Raw genomic sequence first — 24,000 nt, 5'->3', positions numbered from 1 at the left:
GCAAACTATGATGTGGTATCTACTATATAGAATGAGAATAACCTGATATTCACAATCAGGCTTCATATTCGTACGCATTACGTGGCGGGCAGGTAGGGTTAGGGTTAGGGTTAGCACTGCAAGAAACCGAAAACAGCATCAGCTAGTAATTACCGAGTGACAAGTGCAATTCTTAGACAGAAAAAAGCAATTAATTAATAAAACTGAACATAATAATAATGTGACAACCCAAAGAAATCCAAATAGGAAAAAAGGTGACTCGGTGGAGACAACGACATGACGCGGCTTTACATCGCGGCCTTTAGGGTTAGGGTTAAGGCCGCGCAAGACGCCTGCGCAAGCCCCGGACGACGCGCCCTCAGTCTTTAGCAACTCAACCATACAAGCTTTTTTGGGCTACAGTCAATTTTTAATAGCTGCTTGTTCGTGCCCCGCCGTGATACCCGTTGATCCGATCGTTTGCGCATCTAGTCGTACTAGTCTAAGACCAAGCGGTATTACTAGGTATTACGAACTTGGGTGACCTGCGCCAACTCAGCCATGACGAAGCCTAGCCATGGTCTCACTTTGCGTACTTATAGCTCTGTCAGTAGTTTGTGCTAATAATAGCTGGCTGTCGTGGCTAATAGGAGAGTTGTCGTGGCTAATGATAAGGACTGTTCCATCTCATGTTGAACTTGGAGTTGTTCCTGTTACCTCCTCACGTTCGTCCTGTTCACTCGTTTACTCTATCTAGCATTTTTCAATTCTTGAATTGCTTTATTTATTTGTGTTGAAAATGCCATTCTTTCCAAAACTGGCCGTGGCGGCCCTTGCTGCTGCGTCGCTTGTCGCAGGTCAAACGTATACCGACTGCGACCCCCTGAACAGTAAGGCACATCCATTTTCATGCCAACCACAAGCCCCAGACAACTAACCAAAACAAACTAGAAACCTGCCCCTCTGATTCTGGCCTGTCAAGCTATAGCTTCTTCTCCGACTTCACCAGCGGCGACTCTGCCTTTGACAGTTGGAACACCACTGCCGGCACGGTCAACAGCACTTCTCAGGGAGCGGCCTTTATCATCAACGAAAAGGGCGATGCACCGACCATTGAGAGCAACTTTTACTTTTTTTTCGGCTATGTCGAAGTCAAGATGAAGATTGCCAGTGGCACTGGTATTATTAGTAGCATTGTGTTTGAGTCTGACGACCTCGACGAGATTGACTGGGTGCGTAATATTTCTTTTTCTTCTTTTTTTTTTTTTTTTTTTTTTTTTTTTTTTTTTGGTTTAGAATCCGAATAAAAAAAATACTGATTATCAATACAGGAAGGAATTGGCACGTACAACTACGAGATCGAAACCAACTACTTTGGCAAAGACAACACCACCCTGTACAACCGCGCCACCTACCCCAACGTCACCACGCCCAGCGACACCTTCCACACGTACGCCGTCAACTGGACCTCCAGCTCAATCGAGTGGTTCATCGACGATGTGTTGGTGCGCACCTTGTACTACGAGGATGCCCTCGACGGCAAGAATTTCCCGCAGACACCCATGACCCTACGCATCGGCATCTGGGCTGGCGGAGACTCGGATAACGGTGAGGGTACGATTGAATGGGCCGGTGGTGAGACAGACTATACAGAGGGACCTTTTACTATGTATGTTGAGTCGGTCAAGATTATCAACTATAATCCTGCCGATTCGTACACTTATGGCGATACCACCGGTGACTATACCAGTATTGAGCAGTCCAATTCGACCAGCAGTTCTAGCTCCAGCTCCAGCTCGAGCAGCAGCAGCAGCACTAGTACCAGTATCAGTTCCGGCACTCCTTCATCCGGAGGCTCAACGAATGCGGTTGGCACTGCCACTACAACTCCTACTCCAGCGACGACTCCGACATCTTCGAATTATACTACCACGTCTGCTGCCTCTGCATCTGCCAGTTCTACCACTTTTACTGCGGCTGCAGCGGGCATGTTTGGGTCTGCTGTGAGCCCTGCTGTGGTCTTGATGAGTGCTGCGCTGGTGTTCTTCATGTAAGACATTGCTTAACAGAAGAAGGGCGTACGTTATACTTGAAAGTATTGGGTTCTAGCGAGAAGGCTTCAATATACTTTTAATACGGCTTAGCCTGAATGTTGTCTATCCTGTATCACTACTCTCAATAACTGAATTGTCTATACTATATATACTCGTGCTATACTGCCCCGGTGTTGTAAAGCTACTCACAACATTGAAGTCATCTTGACATTATTGTCGAACTGGACAAGTAGGTTAGATAATTTAGCCATGTAACTTAGATTTATTCACAAATCCGGGTTTACAATTCAATGTTGCATTTGAAGAAACTTGACACAACAATCCAGACCTGGATGCTTCCAGATGTCATATTAAATTACAAGGGAATGCTAACATGACCATATCTAATAATGCAATTGAAATGAAAAATCAAATATCATTCAGAATTCAGTCTTCTGACTTTCATACATGCCTCATTTGATATACTCCATACATGAAAAAAAAAAAGGTACACTTCTCGATTCAATGCAAAGCAGCTAGCTATAAACTCAAAATCATGGGTATCTATATATGAACAAAAAAATAAAATAACAATTTCGCTCGTGGTACAAGGCATGTCGTAAATGAGAAGAGAGTTTGAGGACACAAAAAAAAATAAACAGAGAAAAAAAAGAAAGAAGTGGATGAATAAATCAACCAGCTCACGGATGCAACGACTCGGCACCCAATGCAGTCAGTCAGCCATGCGTAAAATACCGAAAGTGAGATGCCACCTGCAACCTGTAAAACTTGGTGTCGAACTGTCGCCAGCGAGTTCGTTTGCCAATACTGGTTGATGCTCATAAATGCTGTTATGCCATGATAGAGAAAAAAACAAAAAAAAAAACACATCTGACATAACGCCGATCCTTGTAACTCGCAATAATGACATCACAACAACAAATGTAAAGGAAAATATTCAAGTCTCAAATTCAGACAAGAAAAAAAAAGAGAGAGAAGCCAGTCAATTCGGTCAAAACATATTCAATGGAGGAATAGTAGGAGACGTCGAAAGAACTGGAGCAAGAGACGGTGAATCTTTACTTCGAACAGATTCCACCTCAAAACGCTCGGCTTTGGACCGATCGTGGCCTCGTTCGGTGGACAAGGCTCGCTTGAACACCGTCTGGCCAATCTGTCGGAAGATTCCCGTTCGCTCTGCCTTGAGTTCGTCCAGATCAAGTCGTTGGACGGGAACCGGGGTCTCTTTAGTAATTTTGCAGAACAGAGTAGAAAAAAGATACTGGTCACCGCTGGTATCGTACAAGGGCAGATAACGGTATCCTTCCGACAGGCTAGTAAGTTTGGCAGTAAACGTAGCAAGCTCAACGGGATTGCTGCCACCCGCACTGCGTCCGTCTGGCGAATTCAAAACCCTCCAGCGGACAAAGACAAGATCAGGGTACTTGGTTTCCACTGCCAACCGAAATTGGTCGTTGAAAACCGGGCTGAATCCATTGCTAGCCTCGGTTTTGGTTCGTCGGCGATGGGCAAGCCCCAGGTTAGTGCCGTTGCGAGACAAGACATTTTGTCCGCCTTCTCCAAAAGCAATGCACTGGCCGCGGTCATCCGCTATGTACATTTCAATCTCGACATATGGGTTGATGCTCTCGTCGGGTCCCATACCCCGTGGTCGTGGAAGCTGCTGAGCCGAAATCATGTTGACCGACAATCGTACGAGCACCCGCTCCGTGGTAGCCGGCTTTTTGCTGACAATAGACTCCAGTGGTGAAGCCGGGCGGCGCATGGACTCGGGCTTGAGGATGTACCCAGTTCGGTCAGTTCCAGCGGCAAACATTGCCTGGTTCATCTGCATCCCGATATCATATGTTTGCCAGTTCAGAGCCACCATTTGGACACCACTTCTCCAGAATGAGGTTGGGTCAAAATTGGTAGATTTGATGCGAGTCGGAGCAGGATAAACACGGGTGAGGAAACGCTTGTTGTGTGTTTCGAAAAGGGCCTTGTTCTCTACGTCGCGAGTCGCGCTTTCGTAACCTTTTTCCGCAAAGGAAAACACATGGTTGTACGATTTGCTCTCAGGGGCACCGAAGCTACGCCATTTGTAGCCCCGGGTGTATACTCCAAGGTCCGACAGCGGCTTTGTAATTTTGCTCCGCTTTGGTTGTTTTCTTGAGGCCTTGGAGGATGTCATAAGAGCACTGTCGCTGTCCTCGGTAGCACTGCTCATGCTAGTAGTCGTTCCGGACCGCCGTCCTGGGGTGATAAAAGGCATCGGCATTGCTGTGTCTGATGAGGGTCCGATGGTTGGGGGGCTAGAGAGAGATATTTCGCCGATACTGCCACTCTCATAACCAGAACTGCGGAGAAATGGCGTACTCGAGCTGCGTTTGCGCCCATGGAAGCTTGGGGTGTTAAGTGTAGTTTCAGAAGGAAAGACCTGCTGGGGCTCATCGCAAGTCTTGACTTTGATCAGGATGCGATTCTTCAGTTCTTCAGGCGACGGAAGAATAGCACAGTTCTTGAGCAACGGCTCCAAAATTAGCTGTTCTAGAAACGTGTCCTTCATGATTTTAACCATGGCAAGCTGCTGCTCAGGATTGCAATGAACCTCGAGCGAGAGAATGAGAGGGAAGTCGGTCGAAATAAAGGCATATCGATTGATTACAGTAATGCAATCGGCAAATAAGACGCTGGTTGTCCACGTTCTTCCATGAGAAACGATGGGGCGTCCATCAGAGCCATCCCAGCAGTCAATCTCGAGACACCGACACCCTTGCTGCAAAGCACTGATATAGGCCTCAGTACTAGAAGCACCAGCAACCTGGCGTCCTACGAGGTAGGTGTTGTGCGAACTCGAAATGAAATACTCGTTGAGTGGTCGATCAAAGCGGGATTCTGGAGCGTGAGAAGCGTAAATTCCATTGGCTTCAGATAGAAGAAATGACGACAAGGCATCGAGACTCATTCGTGGCAGATGGTACTCGCTCTGCTCATTGAGACTCGGAGTCCTGCTTCGGGAGCGACGCACAACCCTATCAAAGTGTGACACCCAATAATCCCGCTCGTGCGCGACATCTTCCTTTTGGACATGTTCCAGAAAGTCAAGGAACTCTTCAAGACTGAGACCCTCTTCAGGTTTTCCAACGGCCAGATCTTTATAGATGCGTCGAATATCCTTTCGTTCTTTCAAACCGGAGATGAAGCGTTTGAACTGGGAATAATTGAGCTTGCCACTGCAATCAACGTCGGCCTTGACAAACTGTGTGTAGAGCGCTTTCTTGGAGCAATTGATGTGTAAGCTTTGACAGACAGACTCAATGGCAGCCAGGTCGAGGGACTCTTTCTCTGCTGGCTGAGAGGACCCGGCCGGAAAGAGTCTTGAAATCCCCCGTTGCCAGTGTGCGCGTAGAACAGCATCACTCTGAGCTGGCCCGGCAAGGCCGGCCATGAGACCAATGCGGTACCGCGAGATGTGCTCGAGAGTTGCCGTCCAGAGTTCCAGGGTGTAATCATCGGGAGTAATCAAATGCATAGTCTTGACAGGGCGACCCTTGGATCGATCGGGGTCGGCAAAAACGATGGTGATCCACCGATTTTCCGCTTCGGCGCCAATTTGGTATTCTTCGCGATAGTTCCGAGCATCGGGACCTACTCGGATTTCTTTGATGTCGTCAATGTAGAATCGCTTGGCTGGGTTGGTCAAGTCCCAGCGGACCTTGGCCGCGTCGAGATCCAAGAAGAAGCGAACTTGTTTGCTTTTCTTCTTGGTGACCTTGGTCAACAAAGTGCCGCGCTGGAGTGCAGAGTCAACTTTAGGCGCAACCGCACCGACCTCAGAGGGGGCAGGTGTCAGTTCGCCGTTGATATGATTAGTAGATTCGGAGCCACCCCAGGCGCCAAGCGATTCGTAGACTTCCGTTTCTTCATCGTCAAAACTCGAGTCCATGATGCTTTCACGTCCATTTCGGGGGTGGGCTTTGCCGTCACTTCGCCGTCGCATAATCACTGGACCGGAGCTGTGGTCGCGTGTATCGCGCTGTGTAGAGGATTGACGTCGCCTGGTGAGCTTGTTTGCAGCACCTCGAGAAATTCTTCGCATGAGTCCAGGGCCACTCGTGGTGGTAGTGGGTGCAGTGCTACCTTTGTAGCTAGCAAAAGCCTGTTCACTGGGGAGACTAGCGGCAATGGCCATGTTGTCGGCGGTCTCATCTAACTCGAGAGGGACAGGCGATGACAAGGCGTAGGGAAAGTAGCGGCCACGGGCACTGTCGGCAGCGAGGATAAAAGGGGTTCCGGCCGGACTGGATGCGTTGGAGAAGCTGTTTCGAGGGCCGGTCGTAGGACTGGAGTTGGCAGTTGGGATGTTGACTGAAGTTGTGGCAGTTGAAGGAATAGAAGAGAAGGGCGAAGGATTAGTGCCAGTGGGCGCGGCCGACACGGCATTTTGAGATTTAGGTAATCGAACCAGCGAGGATGCATGTAGCTTGGAAGAGGAATTGATTTCGCCATTCAAGGCCGAAGGTGAGGAAGTCGCGGAGGTCATTGCGGGTAAGAAAGAGCTGAAGGTGATGCTAGACAGTCAAGAGTCACCTGGACCTGCCTAGGGACGAATGAGCAGACGAGGCTGCTTAGAAGATGCTGTCTGTGCGGAGAAGAAAAGAAGCAAGTCGATGCTATAATTAGGCGATGAGAGTAAAGAACTAGGTCTCAGAGCGAATGCGAGGTCAGCGGTTAGCTATCTGCATCTTGGAATTTCTGCAGTAATGCGCAGTAAGCTCTTCCCGAGAGCGCCGAACAGAGAAACAGACGGCGGTAATAATAGCTGTACGAGGGATGGGGACAAAACAGCTTGCTGTAATGACGTATTAATGGATTTTCGTTCTTCTTCTTCTCCGTCGTCGTGCACCCGTTCCGATGGTGTCGTTGCTAGATCACCGACTCGTGCGGACCTTATTTATCTTCTTTTTCGATTGTTGCGTTACGTATCAGTTCCTCAAATGGCAGGCGTTGTATGGAAATTCCTTGTTGTCGATCAGCCGGAGCGGAGCAGCAGCGCACTATCGCCTGCAGGCAATGACAAGACGAGACGCGCAGTTAAGCCAATTGAGTCAGCTAGCTCACCCAGGAGGGGGACGAGCACTCTAGTTGCGGCTTTTATGCACGTAACCAAGTCAACGTGCAGTTCCTAGTCCGTCGACGACTGACGAGAGATAGCCCTGTGAGTCAACGCAGCGGACCGCGCCGGGGTAGGGATTGATTGATGGAACGACGTGTGGGTGTGGGGGCGCCAAAGAAGAGGGGGGGCGTCAATTCGATAGCCCTAGTTTTTTTTTTTCCTTCTTTTTTAGCAGACGTGCGTCCGATAGGCAGTGGAGGAGAGCGGAAAGAGTAAAAGGTTGCCCTTCCCAAAGTGGACAAAGTGGACAGGCAATGGGCTGTAGCAATCGGCGCTGCCAACACAGCAACGAAGATATGCAGGTGAGCCAAAGCGGAAAGACTGAACTAAGTAGTTGGCAGCGATCGCGCGGCGGGTAGTGCAAGTTGTGCGTCGCGTGCTGGGTTGTCAAGTCCCTAGTTTTCTTGTTTCCTTTTTATAATTGTGCTTTTTCCGGGCGAGGGGGGGTCGTTGCAGGGTTGTTTGTTGGTGATGTCGATGCAAGGTTAGCCTCACAGGAAGAGCGTGGTCTTGTCCTGCAAGGTCAACGCGGTCGATTTAATACGCGGGGAAAAACGAGACAGGATGCTGGGATATTCCCCAATGAGACCAAAGCGCCGTGTATACGATTGGCAGGGGCAAGAGAGCCAGAAAAGGGTCGAACAAGTGCGTCGCATGCAACTTGGGAGGGGCGACAAAGGATACAACTTGGGCGTAACAAAGAGAGCCAAGAACAGCGCGGGCCGGGTTAGATGCAGAAATCGGCGGCGGAGGATATCGAGGAGCACAAACTGGCGAGATGGGAGATGAGGTTTTCGGGTCGTGCGAGAGAGTAATGTAGTAAAAGTAAAGGTCGCAGGGGTGGTGGGAAGAAGTATAGAGTAACAACGGGAAGCGGCGACGGCGCGGCAGGAGCTAGTCGAGGGCGGCGGGCGATAGTGGATGGAGCAGGGCTCCTAATTGATTTTCAGTGATCGATGGTGGAGAGCGTCAGAGCAGCGCTGTCGCATCCGACAGACAATAACAGCTGAGCAGCGACAGATTGACAAAAAAAAAAAGAAAGAAAGAAAACTAGAGACTGCAGCTAATTGCAGGGGGGCGGCGGGCACGAAACTTTCTCAGTGGCCGTTGTTTCCTGCAGAGTCGATTTAGACGGTACCCGACACTGCGGTCCTGTAATACGCCGATACGGGACGGTATTGGTAATGGTATTGGTATCGGTACTGGTACTGGTACAACTAATACCACGCAACTCAGGCTGGCCTGGCGTGCTACGTTCCCTGGTTGAGTACTGATGAATAATACTACTATTGTGGTGGTGGTGGTGGTAATGATGTTAGGAAAAGGCGTGATATATGACCCAAACAAGGTGGGCTCTTTATCAATATGAGTTGGAGAGAGAAAAAAATAACTAAAAAAAAAAAATCTCAAACAGCGCGGTCGGGCTCTTTAAATTAACATGGCCGAGGAAAGGGATGGAGATGAGGCCAAAGAATCCATCGTAGTCAGGTCGTTTAATTATTCCTCCCTTGGGGTCAATCTCAATCTGGTGTGGGTTGGCGGCCCGGTGGTCAATCGTGATGGCTGTGGAACAAGCACGTCGACCGCGATTGGGGGGAGACCAGACAAAAGGAGGATGGAAATAATCATAATAGGCGGACAACACATCAACAAGGCGATGCCCAATCTTGCCCTTTTTTTTTTTTTTTTTTTCCCCTTCTTCCAAGATCCTCCTCTTCTTCCTATTATTCTCTCCCAACCGGCCAGTATAATAATAATCATAACACCCCTTTGTTATCAAGGTAATAATTACGTATTACACGTTACACGTTACACCAGATTACGTGATTCTACGTGCGGCGAGTGGGTCCTGATTGGCCGATCGGATTCTGGGGAATGTTGCAGACGCCAGCCAATCAGTGATGGCCGCGGGCGATCATGCTCGACGATGGAATCCGGCCTGAACATCCTCATTAATTTTTTTTTCCTCCTTGTTGGTAGTACATTATTATGCTTTTTTTTCTTTTAAAATGACGTTGCTACTAGCGGCGAGGCGGTTTCATGTTCCTGGCGGCCCCTGACTGCGCCCTGCCTGTCTCTTTGTGTCGGGGCAGAAATCGTCCAAATAACCAGAGATGAAAGAGAGAGAGAGAAAAAAAGACAAATAAAATGCACCGATTCGTCAACCAGCCAAGCCGGTGACTCGGAGGACAAAGAAGACGATCTCTTGCTGCGTAATTATTGGTACTGCTGGTACTGCTGGTAGTAGTAGTGCGTAGTACGTAGTGACGTTCCCACTGGAACGGGACGCTGAAATGAAATTAATCGTCAATCAATAAGAATAGCACGGTGGACCCATCCCTTTTTTGTGCCCGTCCCTAATATTCTGCGACTGGCAAAAACAAAACCGGGGAGAGAGGCCTAAGCATGAGAATTCATTGCCGATCAATATTCGGACACCAACTGATACATGCTAGCCTGCGATTAGACCGTTTCAAACCGCTCGGCACATGATTCCGTTGCAACCGGACTTGGTACTATACCATCAATTATTAATATCTAGGTGCGCTGATGTGCTGCAAGCCGGGAGTGCCGGTACGTATGTAACACAGGCAGCAGAATATTGGTTATTATGGCTCATGCCGCCGCAACCGGTCATGCTGCAGGATTCCCAACTAGACCGACAAGGCAGGTTTCGAGAAGGGCAGACGGCGGACGCCCTATGCAAGATGCAGCAGCAGCCCTATCATCGCGCCACGCTCGTCGCAATGCGGGGAACATAGATGAGTTCTAGTATAGTCATCTACGTAGCACGTAGTCATAAAAACCGTACTTGACCAGTTGCGAACTTGGGAACAGGCTGTGCCCCGTCATTGCCCCTCTTTTTTCACCATCACCCGGGCACAAAAAATGGTCGACGATGACTAGGTAGGAAAGAGTTCATCCCTATCGTAAAGTTCCGAGGGTCGACATGCCCAATCACGTTGCAAATGCTGCTCGATAAGCACGGAGACGCGCTCTGGGTGGAGCCAGTCCCAATTGACACCGCTCCTTCTGAATTTCTGAAAAGCCTGTGTTTATCATATGAACCTGTTCAGATCTTCACATTTTGCAAGTAGCGGTCAGCAAGTGGGCGACAGCATTCCTTGCCGCTTCCTTTACGATTCCTGAAGGGAGTATGGAGGAAGTAACACCAGTGAAGCGCGCACGAGGCGGAGGGGACGATATCGGAAGTTGGAACTGAGCCACAATCGGACGTTGCGTTGTTTCGTTCTTTCTTTTTTAAAATCATTATTCCTTCCCTGCACGTCAAACACGCCCTCGCCCTTGTCAGCACGAGTTATCAGGCTGAGCCGCGGGGCCTGCATGGGCGAACCCCTCCATGAGTGGGCCAATCCAATCGGGCAGCACTAGCAGCACTTTTTTTTTTCTCGAGTGGGTTGCTGCGGCACCAGTCACAGTCACTGTCACTGTGACAGTGATTTATTCCTTTTCATTTGCTGCAAATAGAAAGCACACCGCTCAGCGTCATGAGGTGATGGGATGGTGAGATGAGATGGGAGGAGAGACAAGCCAGTCGTGGCGCGCAGGAGGCAAGAGCGAAACGGCCGGCAACCGGCAGTTGCGGGCTTGGCTCGGGCCGCGAGCGCGTGACTCGCTCTTATTCTAACCATTAATCAATTACTATGACTATTATATGCTGCATTGAAACGGCAAGGCTGGCTCTGAGTATCAGCTCTGCCACATCATGCCCAACCCTATCATAATACTGCGTGGGTATTATACATGCAGCATGCTGGACCGCACCGCCACGGTCAGCAAGGCTGATCGGAGTAAGCCGACGAGCTGACGACGGCGGGCGCCGAATAAGGTTGAGTTTTGCAGTTTGCCTCATTGGCGGTGTCGCTGTTCCTGGACTGACAATTCTGTACTACTACCGTATTCAAGCATCAATATGGACTCTGATCCTGCCATTATTATTGCTATGGAACGGTACGGAGTAACATAATAACACGTACTCTTGTGTTATCGGAACACAAAAAAATTGGCCGATGACATCATGGACTGCCCTGCCCCACTTCGCCGTTTCCTCCGCGTTTTGATCTGTCGTGTCACGTATCTTTACAGCGTAATTCTCCGTAATTTTGAACCAAGCTGACCTTGGCTTGTCTCTCCTTTCCCCCCGCTAAAAACAACGTCCCCACTGCCAAGCCGCGTAAAATTACCCGGTGGCATACGGCGCCCGTACTTCTTACTCGTACCGCACGTATTCGTATTATCATTCGCTTTCTGTTGGTTTTCCTTCTTTCTTCGCCCTATTTGCCTGTTTGGGCCTAATGTCCCTAGGCCTCCAAGTTATTGAACCCATATCTCGTTCTTATACTCCGTACTCCGGTAGATATTATTAAATTTATTATGATCATGCTATTGATATTATTAACATATACACTTGGCGCTTCTATTTTTATCAACCATTGACGTCTCCCTGTCGCCTCAGGCCAACCGTCCACGGAACAACGGCCGACCAGTCTTTACCACATCCGGCCATTTTTGGCTCTGGGCATTTGCTCATGCACTCATAAACATGACGACAGCCTTGTTTTTTATTTCATGATCTCCTGAGTCGTTGTTGATTTATCATCACAGTACCGGGTTATTCAGCCGATCCTTGCGTGGTCTGATCGTTTTCAAAACTGGAAAGAGAAAAAAAGCCAAGAAACTTACGAGTAGTTGGTTGACTTGGTTGACCCGAATACGCGGCAGTGGCATGTAATAATAATAATAATAATATTCTCTTGATATTATTATTATTATTATTAGCTAGCACCTCGTGACTTGAATTGTTGCGGACGGCCACGACCCCTCCCTCTCTTAGGGTTAGGGTTACCCCTCAGTTTATGCAGCCTACGGGCCCTACATGTAATAATCTCGCTTTATTAACCTGGTGGAAACATGTTTCTCGGCTATGCTATGCTAATGCTCCTTTCTTTTTGTAGTAATAACTTATTTATTAATAAGAGGGGCTTGGCTGTTATTTGTTATCTTCATGCAAACTTGCTTGCGACCAAGTTAACTATGCATGCAGGCATGCAGTAGCATCAGCAATCCCCCAGGTGATCTGTGATCTATCTAATAACATCTCCTCGGAAACTATCCGGTCATTTTCCCCCTCGTTTTGTCATCTTTGTTGCTATTCTTGACTAATCTATATCTATATTCTATCTATCTATATATATATATATATTGCGGCGTAGATAAGTGGCTTAGCTTCAAATGTTGGTCATGCTGCGCGCAGTCTGAGCGCGCTTTGAATGTTACCTGCATTTCTTCGTCGGCTATCTCGTTAGAGAGATATCAACTAGTATTAATGACAGTTATCGTATATATGTACGTATCAATAAGAATACATATTTGATAGGCTCAATGTTCTGGTCCAAGTGCGGGGAAACCACAACACTGGAAGAGACATGCATCGATGCGATTCAAATGTTTGTCTTTTTTTTTTTTTTTTTTTGAAAAAGAGTAACCAGTCAAGACACTTGCAGAAGATGACGTTTCTTTCTTTTTTTGTTCTCTCTTCTGACTCGGCATGGTGCATGTCTGCATGTCTCTCTACGTATCTATTTTTCTTTTTTGTATGATTGAATAGTTGCCTATCTCGGCAATAGACGGCGGCCCGCCACGAGCTCTGTCCCATAGATTATGTGCTATGATTTCATTTTTTGTACAACTCGGTGAATGAAAACCCGTTTTTTGGCATTTCGAAGAATCGGGCTAACGGTCCAAAAAAAAAAAAAAAAAAAACCTGCGATTTCACCCACGTTGCACCCTGGTCGTCGTGTACGATTTCCGGAGCCAACAAAACGGCCGTCAGTGAGCCGGGGTCATGTGTTGATGTCCTTCGTTTGTCGTTTGTCCCTTTTTGCTGCTGCTGCGCTTCGGTCTTTTCGCCAGCTGTCAATAATCAGCACTAGAAGAACAGGATTATACTGCGCAGGGCAGTGTATGTATGTATGTATCTGAGAGCTGAGGCTGTTTACAACCATGAATCATGTTGATAATAATAATACCGGATCAAAACGACACGAAAATTAATAACCGAAAGAAACCAACTACTAATAATAGCGTTGAATTTACCCAACATTGCGTGTCCGCGCGACTAAATGAAAAAAACAAGACCGGACACTCTTGGAATCTTGTCTAGTTTCTGTTTTTGCCCCGTTGCGGCGCCAATTCTAAGACATTTTTTTTTTGTCCTTCCCTCTTATTTCTTATTCATTCGAGTAGTCTTGATGGTCCACGGTTCCAACGTTACATCAATTGATTTTGCTTGCCGGAGCATAAATTAAACTACCGAACGATAATAATTAATTAATTATAATGCGTACGTATACTCCTCCGTACGGATCCGTCATTTAATTGCTTGGTTTTCGTGCCCCATGGATATGGATTAAACAACATCCAATAATCCTTCAAATCTTTACGTTACATGTTGCATATCCTGCAGCTTGCCAAGAAAATCACCATTTTCAGCATGTAATCAATGACTTTTATCAGCCCAGGGTCGAAAACTGATACCATTTTTGGAAATTTTTAATTTTTTTTTTTTCCTTTCACATTTCTTACATCACCATCACCAGATATCTTCTTTTAATTTCTGCAGGGTTCTGAATGCTCCCCAACTTCAGCCGCGGCAAACCGAGATAACCATCTCTGTCTTGCTTGTGCAAGACTTGCACTGCAAGGTAATAATTAATTACTACTGTAGCATCAACCGGCAGCAAACCAGCAGCAAACCAGGCCCAGTGGTTGCGAACATGCATGCATGCATGCGTAAGATTTTGTAGCGGGTCTCTTTTTTTTTTTTCCCTTCGTTGTCTGGATATGTCTCAACTTTTTTTTTTCGTCTCTAAACCACAGTGACTAGTTTAGTAGCACGGCAAAATCCGGACAACTCACCCCCCTATGACGCAGTCTCCTTTTTTTTTTTGCCCAAGGCTAAATAATTATTAAATGGATGTAGTATAAAATTTTAAAATAAGACAAGGTGACATCAGCGCGACAATCTCTTCCCGTGTTTCTTTCTTTTGGGGAGGGATGAGCCGCCAGTCGCGTCGATCAGAAGCCAGTTTCGTCCGATCCTTCGCGTTAATATTGTTGTTATAGTATTGAGAGATTGTTTAGTGTAATTATTACATGTATATTTGCATATGTCAGATCATTATTGATTCAGGGGTCTCTCACGGGCAGTAGATATTCGACTTTGAGTAGTACATGTAGTTATACAATTGATTGAATAATACCGCTTTTCATTTATCATATGTCTACATGTAAAAAAAATCCAATTTAATACTTTTGCTTATAGTTTGTTCCCACGATCCTCTAGTCAATGCCCATTCGGCATATCCTCCTTTCCAGTCAACTCGCAAAAGGCCTTGAACGTTGTAAACGTTCCGTCCTCTTCTTCACTCTCCAGTATACACTCAGCATCAGCACCCACAAAAAACACGTAGCCCTCTTTGACTTGCTCTGTTTTGGCAGGCCCCACGCTGATTTTGCCTGTTCCGCGTGTGCAAATAACGATGCTGGGTCCGGGGATAGGGTCAAATGTCGCTTTCGCGCCCGTCCGGTTCAGGTCCGTCTTGACCACGGCGAATTCCTCAATGGGCGGGTCGTACAGCAGCGTAGATGAGCCGCTGGTGTATGCGGTTGTGTTGAGCAACGCATAGGGGTATTCCGTAGGCTCCATTTTTTGTTCCTCAATGGGTGCGTATGAGTATGTCAGCATGGATTTTAGGGTTGAGACGTCCTTGAACTTGGGCGTGAATCCGGCGCGGACCACGTTGTCGGACGAGGCCATGCACTCGATTATATCCCCCGAAATGTATGCGTGGATGTCGTCGGCTTTGAGGAACATTGCCTCGCCGGGAGACAGCTGCACAAAGTTCAAGAAGAAGAGGACAAAAAGCCCAATGTCGTTGGGGAACTCCCCGTTCAGGCGCACTACCAGCTCGGCCAGATTCGACGCGCCGTTCGGGTTTGTTTCTGATGCCGGGTCGATGGCAAAGCTGTTGGGTGCGTTCTCTGCCTCGGCGACAAGTTCTTTGGCGGCTTCGGCGATTTGCTCGGGAGACGACTCCATCAGCGAGGTGAAGATGGCTTTCAGCGCGTCCTTGTTTCGATCCGTGGTGGCAATGTCTTCTGCATCTTCTGATCCCTTGACAATCTCCTCAAACTGCGCTGCGGCTTGTTGGCCGACCAGCGTGCGCAGGGGTTTGACTCTGTTGAGGAAGTGGACGATTTCAGCCAGAGGTCGGAAACCGCAGAGCCCTTCGAACGGGGTGATGGCAATTGTCATCTCTGGCTTGTGGTTGTCGTCTAAGAAAAATAATCAACAAATTTCTTGTTTCAAAATTTGGGTGTGCTGTCTCCTACCAGGATAGTTCCTTGGATCTCTCGCATGCAATTGCTCAGCAAGCTTCTTGTTGGGGTGCGCCTGGATGCTGAGCGCCTTTTGGATCGACAAGACTTTGAAAAGAAAAGGGAGCTTGTTGCCATATCTCTTTGCAATCTCGCGTCCCACCAGTGCTTGGTTGTCTTGTACTAGGTCTAGCAAGGTCCGTTGCGTTTCGACGTCTTTTGAAGGTAGCGAAGGATGCGTTCCCATCCACAGCTGGCGTCCAAACCAGTTAATAAAATTCCTGGAGTCAATCACACAAAAATGAAATTACCTCTGCGTAGGGCTTTTCAGCCTCAATGGAAAAATCCGAGGCAGCTGTGGCCGCAGCGTATTTGGCGGCGGCGGACTGCTGGCCGACCTTGCCTGGGCAATTGTTTTAGCATTTGATCGTGTGTAGTATTTTATCTAGACAAGAGAAGCTTACCCCAGTCATAGCTATTGACGCCTAGATATTTCACACAAAAAGTCAGTCTGCAATTGGGAGCTTTTTGTATCTATCTCCTGGCGCATTTCAGAAAACTTACCGCATTGTAAACGGAGGAGCGGAATCTGCATGTTGACGGTTTCTGGCACACACAGGCTAGCGCAGTAATTCTTAGAGGATGAGTTTAGCTCACTCGGACACTTTTCGTATTTAATATTGCAAGCAAAAAAAAGAGTCGATAACTTGAAGTGATGTTGTTGTACATTCCATTCATCCCACCTGCTCCCCGCCAGACTAGACCAATCGCAGACACCGGCTAAACCCCGGAAGGCTTGAAGGCTGAAGCACTATGCAATCCCGTGACTTGTGGCTGAGCCCTGACTTGTCGGAATAGTGGCGCAGCAGCCCGTCAAACCAGGCAGGCGGTGAAGGGCCGACAAACATCAGACGCAACAACAAGCGGACAACAAGCTCTCATCCCAAGACGCGCAAAAACAAAAACAAGTCGCGGAGAGAAGAAAGAGAAGGACTTGTTGTACCTGGCTGGTCGGGATTTATTGGTGTCCACAGTTTGAGAAGAGCTCAAAGTAACAACAAGAGAGAGAGGGAGAGCAGCCCCCAACCGTCCTCTAGGGCTATATAGATGAACCAGACATAAGACATAGGACGAGGGCAGCTTGACCACACAAGACGAGACTTGGAACCATGTCGCGCAACCGTCCTCGCGGTCCCCCGACAAACCGGGACAATGGCATTGCTGCAAATGAAGAAACCGACATGTGGAACAAAATCATCCAGGAAGTGCGGCGTGCCAAGGAAAAGAATGACAAGCAGAAAGCTCTCGCTGAACAGATTGCCTCTTTGAACGAGAAGATTGGACGAGAAGGGAACAGTAAGTCTTTGCGTTTTCTCTCACTAGCAATAACCTATATTCCTGTCTATTGGAAGTTTCATTTTTGAGACCGTTGCATGTTTGATTTAGCTAACCAACGTGCAGAACCAACGCTTGCAGAAATCGGCCAGCTCGACGGCTGGTACCGCCAGATTGTCAAGCTAAGCGATGAAGAAAAAGCGATCTTGCAAGAAGATCCCAGCGACGTAATCAAGAACCTGGGTCTACTGACAGCGCTGCGGTCGGCATCGGAAGCCGAGACAACGGCCAGTCGGGCAGCGTCTCTTCCCAAGTCCAGTAAGCCAAGCATTGTTGCCAGGGATGGCGCTGCTGTCCATGCTGCCGCAGCATCTAATTCTGCTCTGTCAGACAAGCTCAACCGAGTCAAAGGCAGCACACAGCGGAGTTCCAGCGTGTCGAGTTCCGGCCATGCCCGCGAGTCCCGCGATGCAGTCTCAGTCAAGGTCGAAGAGGGCGCCGAGGGGGTCAAGGGAACCGTCGCCGAACGCAGTGGTCAATTTGTCGTCGGCGCAGAGGTTGTCTATAAACACAGAAACAAGCAGGGTGTCGAGGGCGAGGGCATCCAATGCATTATCAAGAGCATCTCGGGGGATGGGACCAAGAAGCGGTATTCCAATGTCTAGCTTCATATATCTTTTCCGTCTACTGGTTAACTAATGTTGACTCCTCCGATTAGGTACGACGTCCAGGACCCAGAGCCTAATGAGAACGGCGAGCCAGGGGCCATATACAAGTCATCGGCAAGCTACTTGATCCCAATCCCGCAGATAGGCTCACCGCTACCGTCTTTCACCGTTGGAAAGCAGGTCCTCGCGCGGTACCCCGACACAACGACGTTTTACCGTGCAGAAGTCAAGGGCACAGCAAAGAAGGAGACCTACCGCTTGAGGTTTGAAGGCGAAGAAGACGAGAAGGAAATGGACGTGGACCGACGATTTGTCCTCGACGTCCCGATCCGGTAATAGGTTCCTCTATATGGACTTTTTTTGACAGGGTTTGCTCAGGAGTTGGCACTTCTTTTTTGAGGGATTGGATTGGATCTAGCGTCTGGGAGTATTAATTATTATTGGGAACTATGGTGTCTCGGGTATATACATGCATGCGCAGAGGGCACGACACCACACTATACTACACACTGTGGAGGGCCTCTGGTATAGCTAGCGCTCCTATAAATTGGATTATGCATCAAACAAGAGGGTTTTTAACAATTCTTCATTGTCATCTCGTATAACTAATGATTAGTCAGGGATTAGTAGCTGGCCCTCGGCATCTGCACTGCGGGTCTCGCTGATTCAGCACCGAAACCGCTTCGATGTGGTTCCCCGCATACAGTCGTGGAATTATTTCCACATTGTTTCCAGTCCTCTACAATACTTTGCAATACTCTGCAAATTTCGTCGTCATCTGCTGGTTATTTATTTATTTTTGTTACAGCGCTACATCCTATAGACCACCGCTTCAATTGACCCGTCTCTTTTGCTCTCCATCGTTGCCGACTCGGCCATTATGGCGGGGAAATCGTCTCCGTTCATTGCGCCGCAACCTCTGCGATCCAGCGCGCCGATTGACAACTTCGGTCTGGACAACACAGCAGTAGACAAGGCGCCTTCTTCTGCGGCAGAATCAGATTCACACCGGATTTCAGACCATCGCGATATTCTGCGCAGGACGCTGGATAATAATAATGACACCAACAACGCCACCACCACGCCGGCACTCCCGGAATCCATTATATCGCCGGCCTTCACGCCGCCATCCACACCGGGAGGAACGGTTATCGTGCCAGAACAACGACAACTAAATGCGCAAGATGTGTCGCAGAAGATTTCGCACGCAACAAAGGGACCTAAATTACTACAGAAGCTGCCACATGTAGAATGTGTTGTTCGCGCACGCATCCCCACGACGACCGGTGCGGAGATGTTTTTGCATCTGTACCAAAACGATGCCGACAACAAAGAGCATCTGGCGATTGTGTTTGGGAACCATATTCGATCAACGAGTCTGGACCGCGTGCAGGAAGGCGAGACCGAGATGGATCGCATGATTCGGGGCGCGTATGTGGGAAGATTACATCCGGGGCGAGTCAGCAGTCGACTCGATGAAGGTACCTCTTCGCCAAATGCCTCAAATGATTTGTTGGGTGGAGGACAGCGACAGGCGCCTCTTGTTCGGATTCATTCTGAATGCTACACGGGCGAAACCGCCTGGTCGGCACGATGCGACTGTGGCGAGCAGCTCGATGAGGCTGCGCGGCTAATGTCCATGGCGTCAGAACCTGTGCCTGAGCAGCTTCATGGTGAAGATGAAGAAGAGGTGGTGGTAGTAGAAGAAGGAGGCCCTGTCTCTCCAGACCATGTTTCCGACGACGGGCCCGGCGGCGTGATCATCTACCTGCGCCAAGAGGGCCGCGGTATCGGCCTGGGGGAAAAGCTCAAGGCATACAACCTGCAGGACCTGGGGTCTGACACGGTAGAAGCCAACCTGCTGCTACGACATCCGGCTGATGCGCGGAGCTATGGACTGGCCACGGCCATGCTCGCAGATCTCGGCCTGGGCGTGGACGCATATCCGGAGGGAATCCGCTTGCTCACCAACAACCCAGACAAGGTTCGTGCAGTCGAGGGCCCCAACCGCGAGGTCCGTGTCAAGGAGCGGGTTGCCATGGTGCCGATTGCCTGGCGAACTGGCGGACAAAAAGGTATTCGAAGTACGGAAATCGAGGGTTATTTGCAGACAAAGGTCAGTACTCTTTATTTTCTCTCTTTTTTTGTCAGGTCTAACAATACAACAGATTGGAAAGATGGGCCACATGATCCGATAGCAGTTGTGTCAGATATATATGTACAAAGGATGTAAATGGCGTTCTGAGCTTGCTTGGAAGTAATGTGACGACGATTTGGTTTATGGTTGTACGTTAAGCATGTTTTATTCCGTGGTTTGCCAAATACTATCAAGACATCATTGGATATAACATTGAACATTGAACATTGACGCAATTGACAATTAGCAATCGGCAATTGCTCACATCAATGTTGTAATGCAAAAATCATATCATCCATGTCTTAAACTTAGAGAAAGGCACTGATCTCATGAGTGAACCACTTTCCAGCACTGGTGCAGTCTCCCGGCGCAAGTGTTACTCCCTCCGTCCCGTGGCAGTTTGGATCAGAGTCGAGTCCGGCCAAGAAGAAATAGGTACCCTCGAAGCGGCAGTATTCGAAAGTAGAATCAAAACGGGCGCATCCATCGCCGGATGTCAAAGTTCCACTGGCAGCCTCAGTGGTGCTGTCACACTGGAAAAACAAGAAGAAAAAGGACATGGTCAGTAATAGTTTCATGAATGGCATGGAATCAGTATCACAACTTACAGAAGAGCCACAGTACAGGGTCCAATTGCCGGTGACAGGCGTGTCCGCTACAGCGACCGCAATTATAGAGGCGAGAACAGCGAGGTACTTCATTTTGAATGCTGTTGATGTAATTGAGGTTGAAATGAGAAGAATTGATTCCAATAGTATTGTGAAAAAGTTGACAGTAATAAAAAGATCTACTTTTCCAAAACCCAAAAAAAAAAAACAATGGAAGAACATATCCCAATATTTATAAACAAATCTTGAAGCAAAGACTACAGGCATAGGGGTTGCCTACCGTTTCATAGACGTTGTTCTAGCAGATATCTACGAGCGCGGTTGATTGTACGACGTTACGAACCCTAGACTAGGACGTACGTAGATCATGGATTCAATAACAATACTCATAATGAGTAATGCATTACTTGAGCAGCGTATTCATTTGAGTCACATTGAGAACCAACAGAAAGCATGATGACCGGTGATTTGTCTTGTTGTAGTTAGTAAGCGTTGCTTTGGCTGGTTGGTCATTGTTGGAACCTGCCGGGCTATCCTAAATTTGTGTAGCACTCCAGAATACGCAGTTATTTATTCTTACTATCTCACAATCTAATCTCTGCCTGGCCGTTTATCCTGTTGGAATGATATGCATCCTGAGGATGCAAACAATACAAATATAGAATGATATTGGACACAAAACACCATGACTATATTCGGGACATTATTTAATGTAGAGCTTTATTTTGTTCCAATCAACCAATTGATATAATCAGCATAATCACCCCCTGCCAATCCTACATAAAGCCTATTGTTTAATAGTTAATTAAATAGTCTCAAAATATAGAAGCTTATAGTTGAGGAGTTTTTAAGCTTTAAACTTTAAAGAAAAGATCGTTTAATTTTCGTATTAGAAAAAAGGGGCCTAATTCCTCAGGCACCAGCCAACAGGATCAATCATGACTGCACACTGGACAGTGGACATGGACCATTCTGTTAATCCATGCTAGTTGCTGGACTAGTCGCTGTGACTGTGGAGGTTCCTAGGCTGGCTCTGGCTAGACAGCGTGGACGCTACTCCGTACGCAGTAAGTAATAATTAACGATAGAAGGCTGTAACAGGTGTCAAAACTGCAGGGTGCATGGGGATGGAGAATAATAATATTAATGATAATAAGTATGGCTTGAATAATAAGCACCTTCTCTCCGCGTTTTTTCTCCTGTCATCTCCTGTCGGCCGTACATGATGAAAGCCACCACCACCGTGGAAAATCACCCTCAACCCCAGGATTATTAGCAGACAACTCAATTTCTCTCGCACGGTATCTGATCGATAAACGATTAGATTTAGGCGCGGACAAGCCTCGGCCCAGGAAAGGCAGGGAAGGGGCCCACCAGCCAAATCCCGAACGACCTCTTGTCGGCATCATCGTCAGCTCGTATTATTATTTCTTATTTTCCTCCCCCCAAAAAGTCAAACGCCGCCGCCCCTGGATGATAATCGTTCTCGAGAATCGACGCTCGCCCACAATCTCTGCTCGACTAATCATAACGATTTCTCTATTGTTGATGCGCGGCTCATGTCAGCGATGAAGTGGGATGGACGTGCCAGTGGACGACGCTCCGGGCCATGACGGCGCCACCAGAACCGCCGCCTCGACCTTTGCCTTCGTCGTACCAACAGCATCCCCTCCCCCTAACAACAACAACAACAACAACAACAACAACAACAACAACAATCCCTCTTCTATTCATGTCCAGCCCGAAAACACCACGTCTCCTGCTGCCTCGTCCATGTCGGGCGCGTTCGACGACTCGGCTGCGTCGCTCGCTGGCAGGAAGCGCAAGGCCGCCAGTAGCGCCAGCTTGCGCGGCGTCGCAAATCTAACCCCGGACCAGCTCGCCAGGAAACGCGCAAACGACCGCCAGGCCCAACGCGCAATTCGCGAGCGCACAAAGACGCAGATTGAAGCATTGGAAAGCCGCGTTCGCGAACTGTCCTCGCAGCAGCCCTACCAGGACCTGCAGAAGCTGGTGGCGGAAAAGGACAGGATACTGGCTGAGAACGAGGATATCAGACGCCGTCTGTCGACTGTCTTGGGTATTTTGCAGCCGCTAGTGGACAAGCCTAGTAAGAAGATACAGAGCAAGGGAGTGACTTGAAACAGAGCTAAATGTTGAACCTCTATACAGCGAGCAAACCGCCATCGAGCAGCACCCCGTCCGCTCAGCCAGAAGCAGCGCATCCATCACCCTTCACCGACCGAAGCCATGATACCCCTATTAGCGTCGAGTCGGCGCCATTGGACGCGCAGGACTCAACTCTCAACGCCGCCTCTCCCACTCAAGGCGTTATTCAAGGCTGGCAGAGACTGGATGCCGCAAGCCTTGTGAATTCGAGCACGACACAGCCGCGTCTTCCATACAATGGGTTCGGCGAAAAGTTGATTATGAACTTTCTAGTTGATAACCCACACCAGATCCCAAAGATTGATGACCTCCGCAAAATCTCCGAGGCGCCTCACAGCTCCATCGACCCCCCTTCATCCATGGATTTTTCCACCATGACCGACCAACCTCTAGCACATACGATTCCGATCCGCAACGTACCCCCTACTTGTCCGCTGGACACCATCTTTCTAGATTTTTTGCGGCGCGAAACTCCCGACGGCTCTCGGCAGCGCCTGGCCTATCCAAGCGTATCCTCGCTTTTGAACCCGGCCGGAGACAGTCCGTATTCGTACTCGATATCCAAAGTGTTCAGTGACATCCTCCGCACATTCCCCGACATTTCCTCTCTGCCCGAGCAGGTGGGCACTCTGTACATTATGTTCCAGCTGATGCGCTGGCAAATGTACCCAACACAGCAAAACTACGATCGCATGCCAGAATGGCTAACCCCGCGACCTGCACAACTATTCACGCCTCATCCAGCCTGGATAGACTATATTATGTGGCCTCGCGCTCGCGACCGACTGGTATACTCATATCGCAACTATCCCTTTGAAAACTGGTTCGTTCCATACACTCGAACCATTTCCTGCAACTGGCCATACGAGGCCACGGACTGCCTTATGCACAACACGGCCTCGGACGAACTGCTGATAAATCCGGTCTTTGAGCGCCATGTACGCGATCTGAGAAATTGGAGTCTTGGGACCGAATTCGCAGAGACGTTTCCAGCCTTGGTTGACGTTGTGAGGATTAAACCCGATAAACGGTCGTCATAACGTTGCGATAAATATGGCACTAATCTTGATCCCTTTTTTTTTTTTTTTTTCTTCAAACTTTTTTATATTCAAAGTATGGGAAATGTTTATTATGGAGGGGGGCGTTGGATTGTGATACTTTTTAGAAAGGTGTTTTCGGTGGCACATTTGAGCAATTAGTGGTACGTACTACATGTACATGTACTATTTTTGGGATGTATTTTGGTTTAAAACTTTTTGTTTCACTACATATACTACATAATTATACCAGTTGACTCCACAATACAACAACATTAAAGTAGTAGAGGTGATTCATATATGTACTCAGCCATACATGATACATATATTGATGCCACGTCTACTCTGTATCAAATCTAATTAGACAAAGGATAAACAAAACATGAACAAATTAATTGCGTATGTAGTTGACATGGCGCATTGTTGATAAATTGATAAAGCTTATCTCTATCGGC

At 48.2% G+C, this 24,000-nt stretch overlaps 6 protein-coding genes across 6 annotated transcripts; 3 read left to right on the top strand and 3 right to left on the bottom strand.

Moving 5' to 3' along the window:
• Nucleotides 1–778: 778 nt before the first annotated feature.
• On the top strand, nt 779–2,033 carry TRUGW13939_09417 (uncharacterized protein; the record flags this gene model as incomplete). Its single annotated transcript, XM_035492539.1, has 3 exons — nt 779–869; nt 931–1,211; nt 1,311–2,033. 3 exons carry the CDS (start codon nt 779–781, stop codon nt 2,031–2,033), a joined length of 1,095 nt encoding a protein of 364 aa, XP_035348432.1.
• A 991-nt stretch (nt 2,034–3,024) lies between these two features.
• TRUGW13939_09416 (uncharacterized protein) lies at nt 3,025–6,558 on the bottom strand (the record flags this gene model as incomplete). Its single annotated transcript, XM_035492538.1, has 1 exon — nt 3,025–6,558. The coding sequence occupies one exon, from the start codon at nt 6,556–6,558 to the stop codon at nt 3,025–3,027; it is 3,534 nt and encodes a 1,177-aa protein (XP_035348431.1).
• Nucleotides 6,559–14,557: 7,999 nt separating this feature from the next.
• On the bottom strand, nt 14,558–16,186 carry TRUGW13939_09415 (uncharacterized protein; the record flags this gene model as incomplete). Its single annotated transcript, XM_035492537.1, has 5 exons — nt 14,558–15,549; nt 15,607–15,844; nt 15,903–15,994; nt 16,056–16,076; nt 16,156–16,186. The coding sequence occupies 5 exons, from the start codon at nt 16,184–16,186 to the stop codon at nt 14,558–14,560; spliced, it is 1,374 nt and encodes a 457-aa protein (XP_035348430.1).
• A 574-nt stretch (nt 16,187–16,760) lies between these two features.
• On the top strand, nt 16,761–19,792 carry TRUGW13939_09414 (uncharacterized protein; the record flags this gene model as incomplete). Its single annotated transcript, XM_035492536.1, has 5 exons — nt 16,761–16,947; nt 17,053–17,575; nt 17,645–17,915; nt 18,418–19,710; nt 19,763–19,792. The coding sequence occupies 5 exons, from the start codon at nt 16,761–16,763 to the stop codon at nt 19,790–19,792; spliced, it is 2,304 nt and encodes a 767-aa protein (XP_035348429.1).
• A 247-nt stretch (nt 19,793–20,039) lies between these two features.
• On the bottom strand, nt 20,040–20,432 carry TRUGW13939_09413 (uncharacterized protein; the record flags this gene model as incomplete). Its single annotated transcript, XM_035492535.1, has 2 exons — nt 20,040–20,264; nt 20,340–20,432. 2 exons carry the CDS (start codon nt 20,430–20,432, stop codon nt 20,040–20,042), a joined length of 318 nt encoding a protein of 105 aa, XP_035348428.1.
• Nucleotides 20,433–21,917: 1,485 nt separating this feature from the next.
• On the top strand, nt 21,918–23,548 carry TRUGW13939_09412 (uncharacterized protein; the record flags this gene model as incomplete). The annotated part of the gene is made up of 2 exons (XM_035492534.1): nt 21,918–22,449; nt 22,512–23,548. 2 exons carry the CDS (start codon nt 21,918–21,920, stop codon nt 23,546–23,548), a joined length of 1,569 nt encoding a protein of 522 aa, XP_035348427.1.
• Between the last annotated feature and the right edge of the window lie 452 nt (nt 23,549–24,000).

The sequence above is a fragment of the Talaromyces rugulosus genome, chromosome V (assembly GCF_013368755.1).
Source record: "Talaromyces rugulosus chromosome V, complete sequence".
Taxonomy (NCBI): Eukaryota; Fungi; Ascomycota; class Eurotiomycetes; order Eurotiales; family Trichocomaceae; genus Talaromyces; species Talaromyces rugulosus.
The sequence above is the reverse complement of the archived record's forward strand: the minus strand, read 5'-3'. Positions and strand labels throughout refer to the sequence as shown.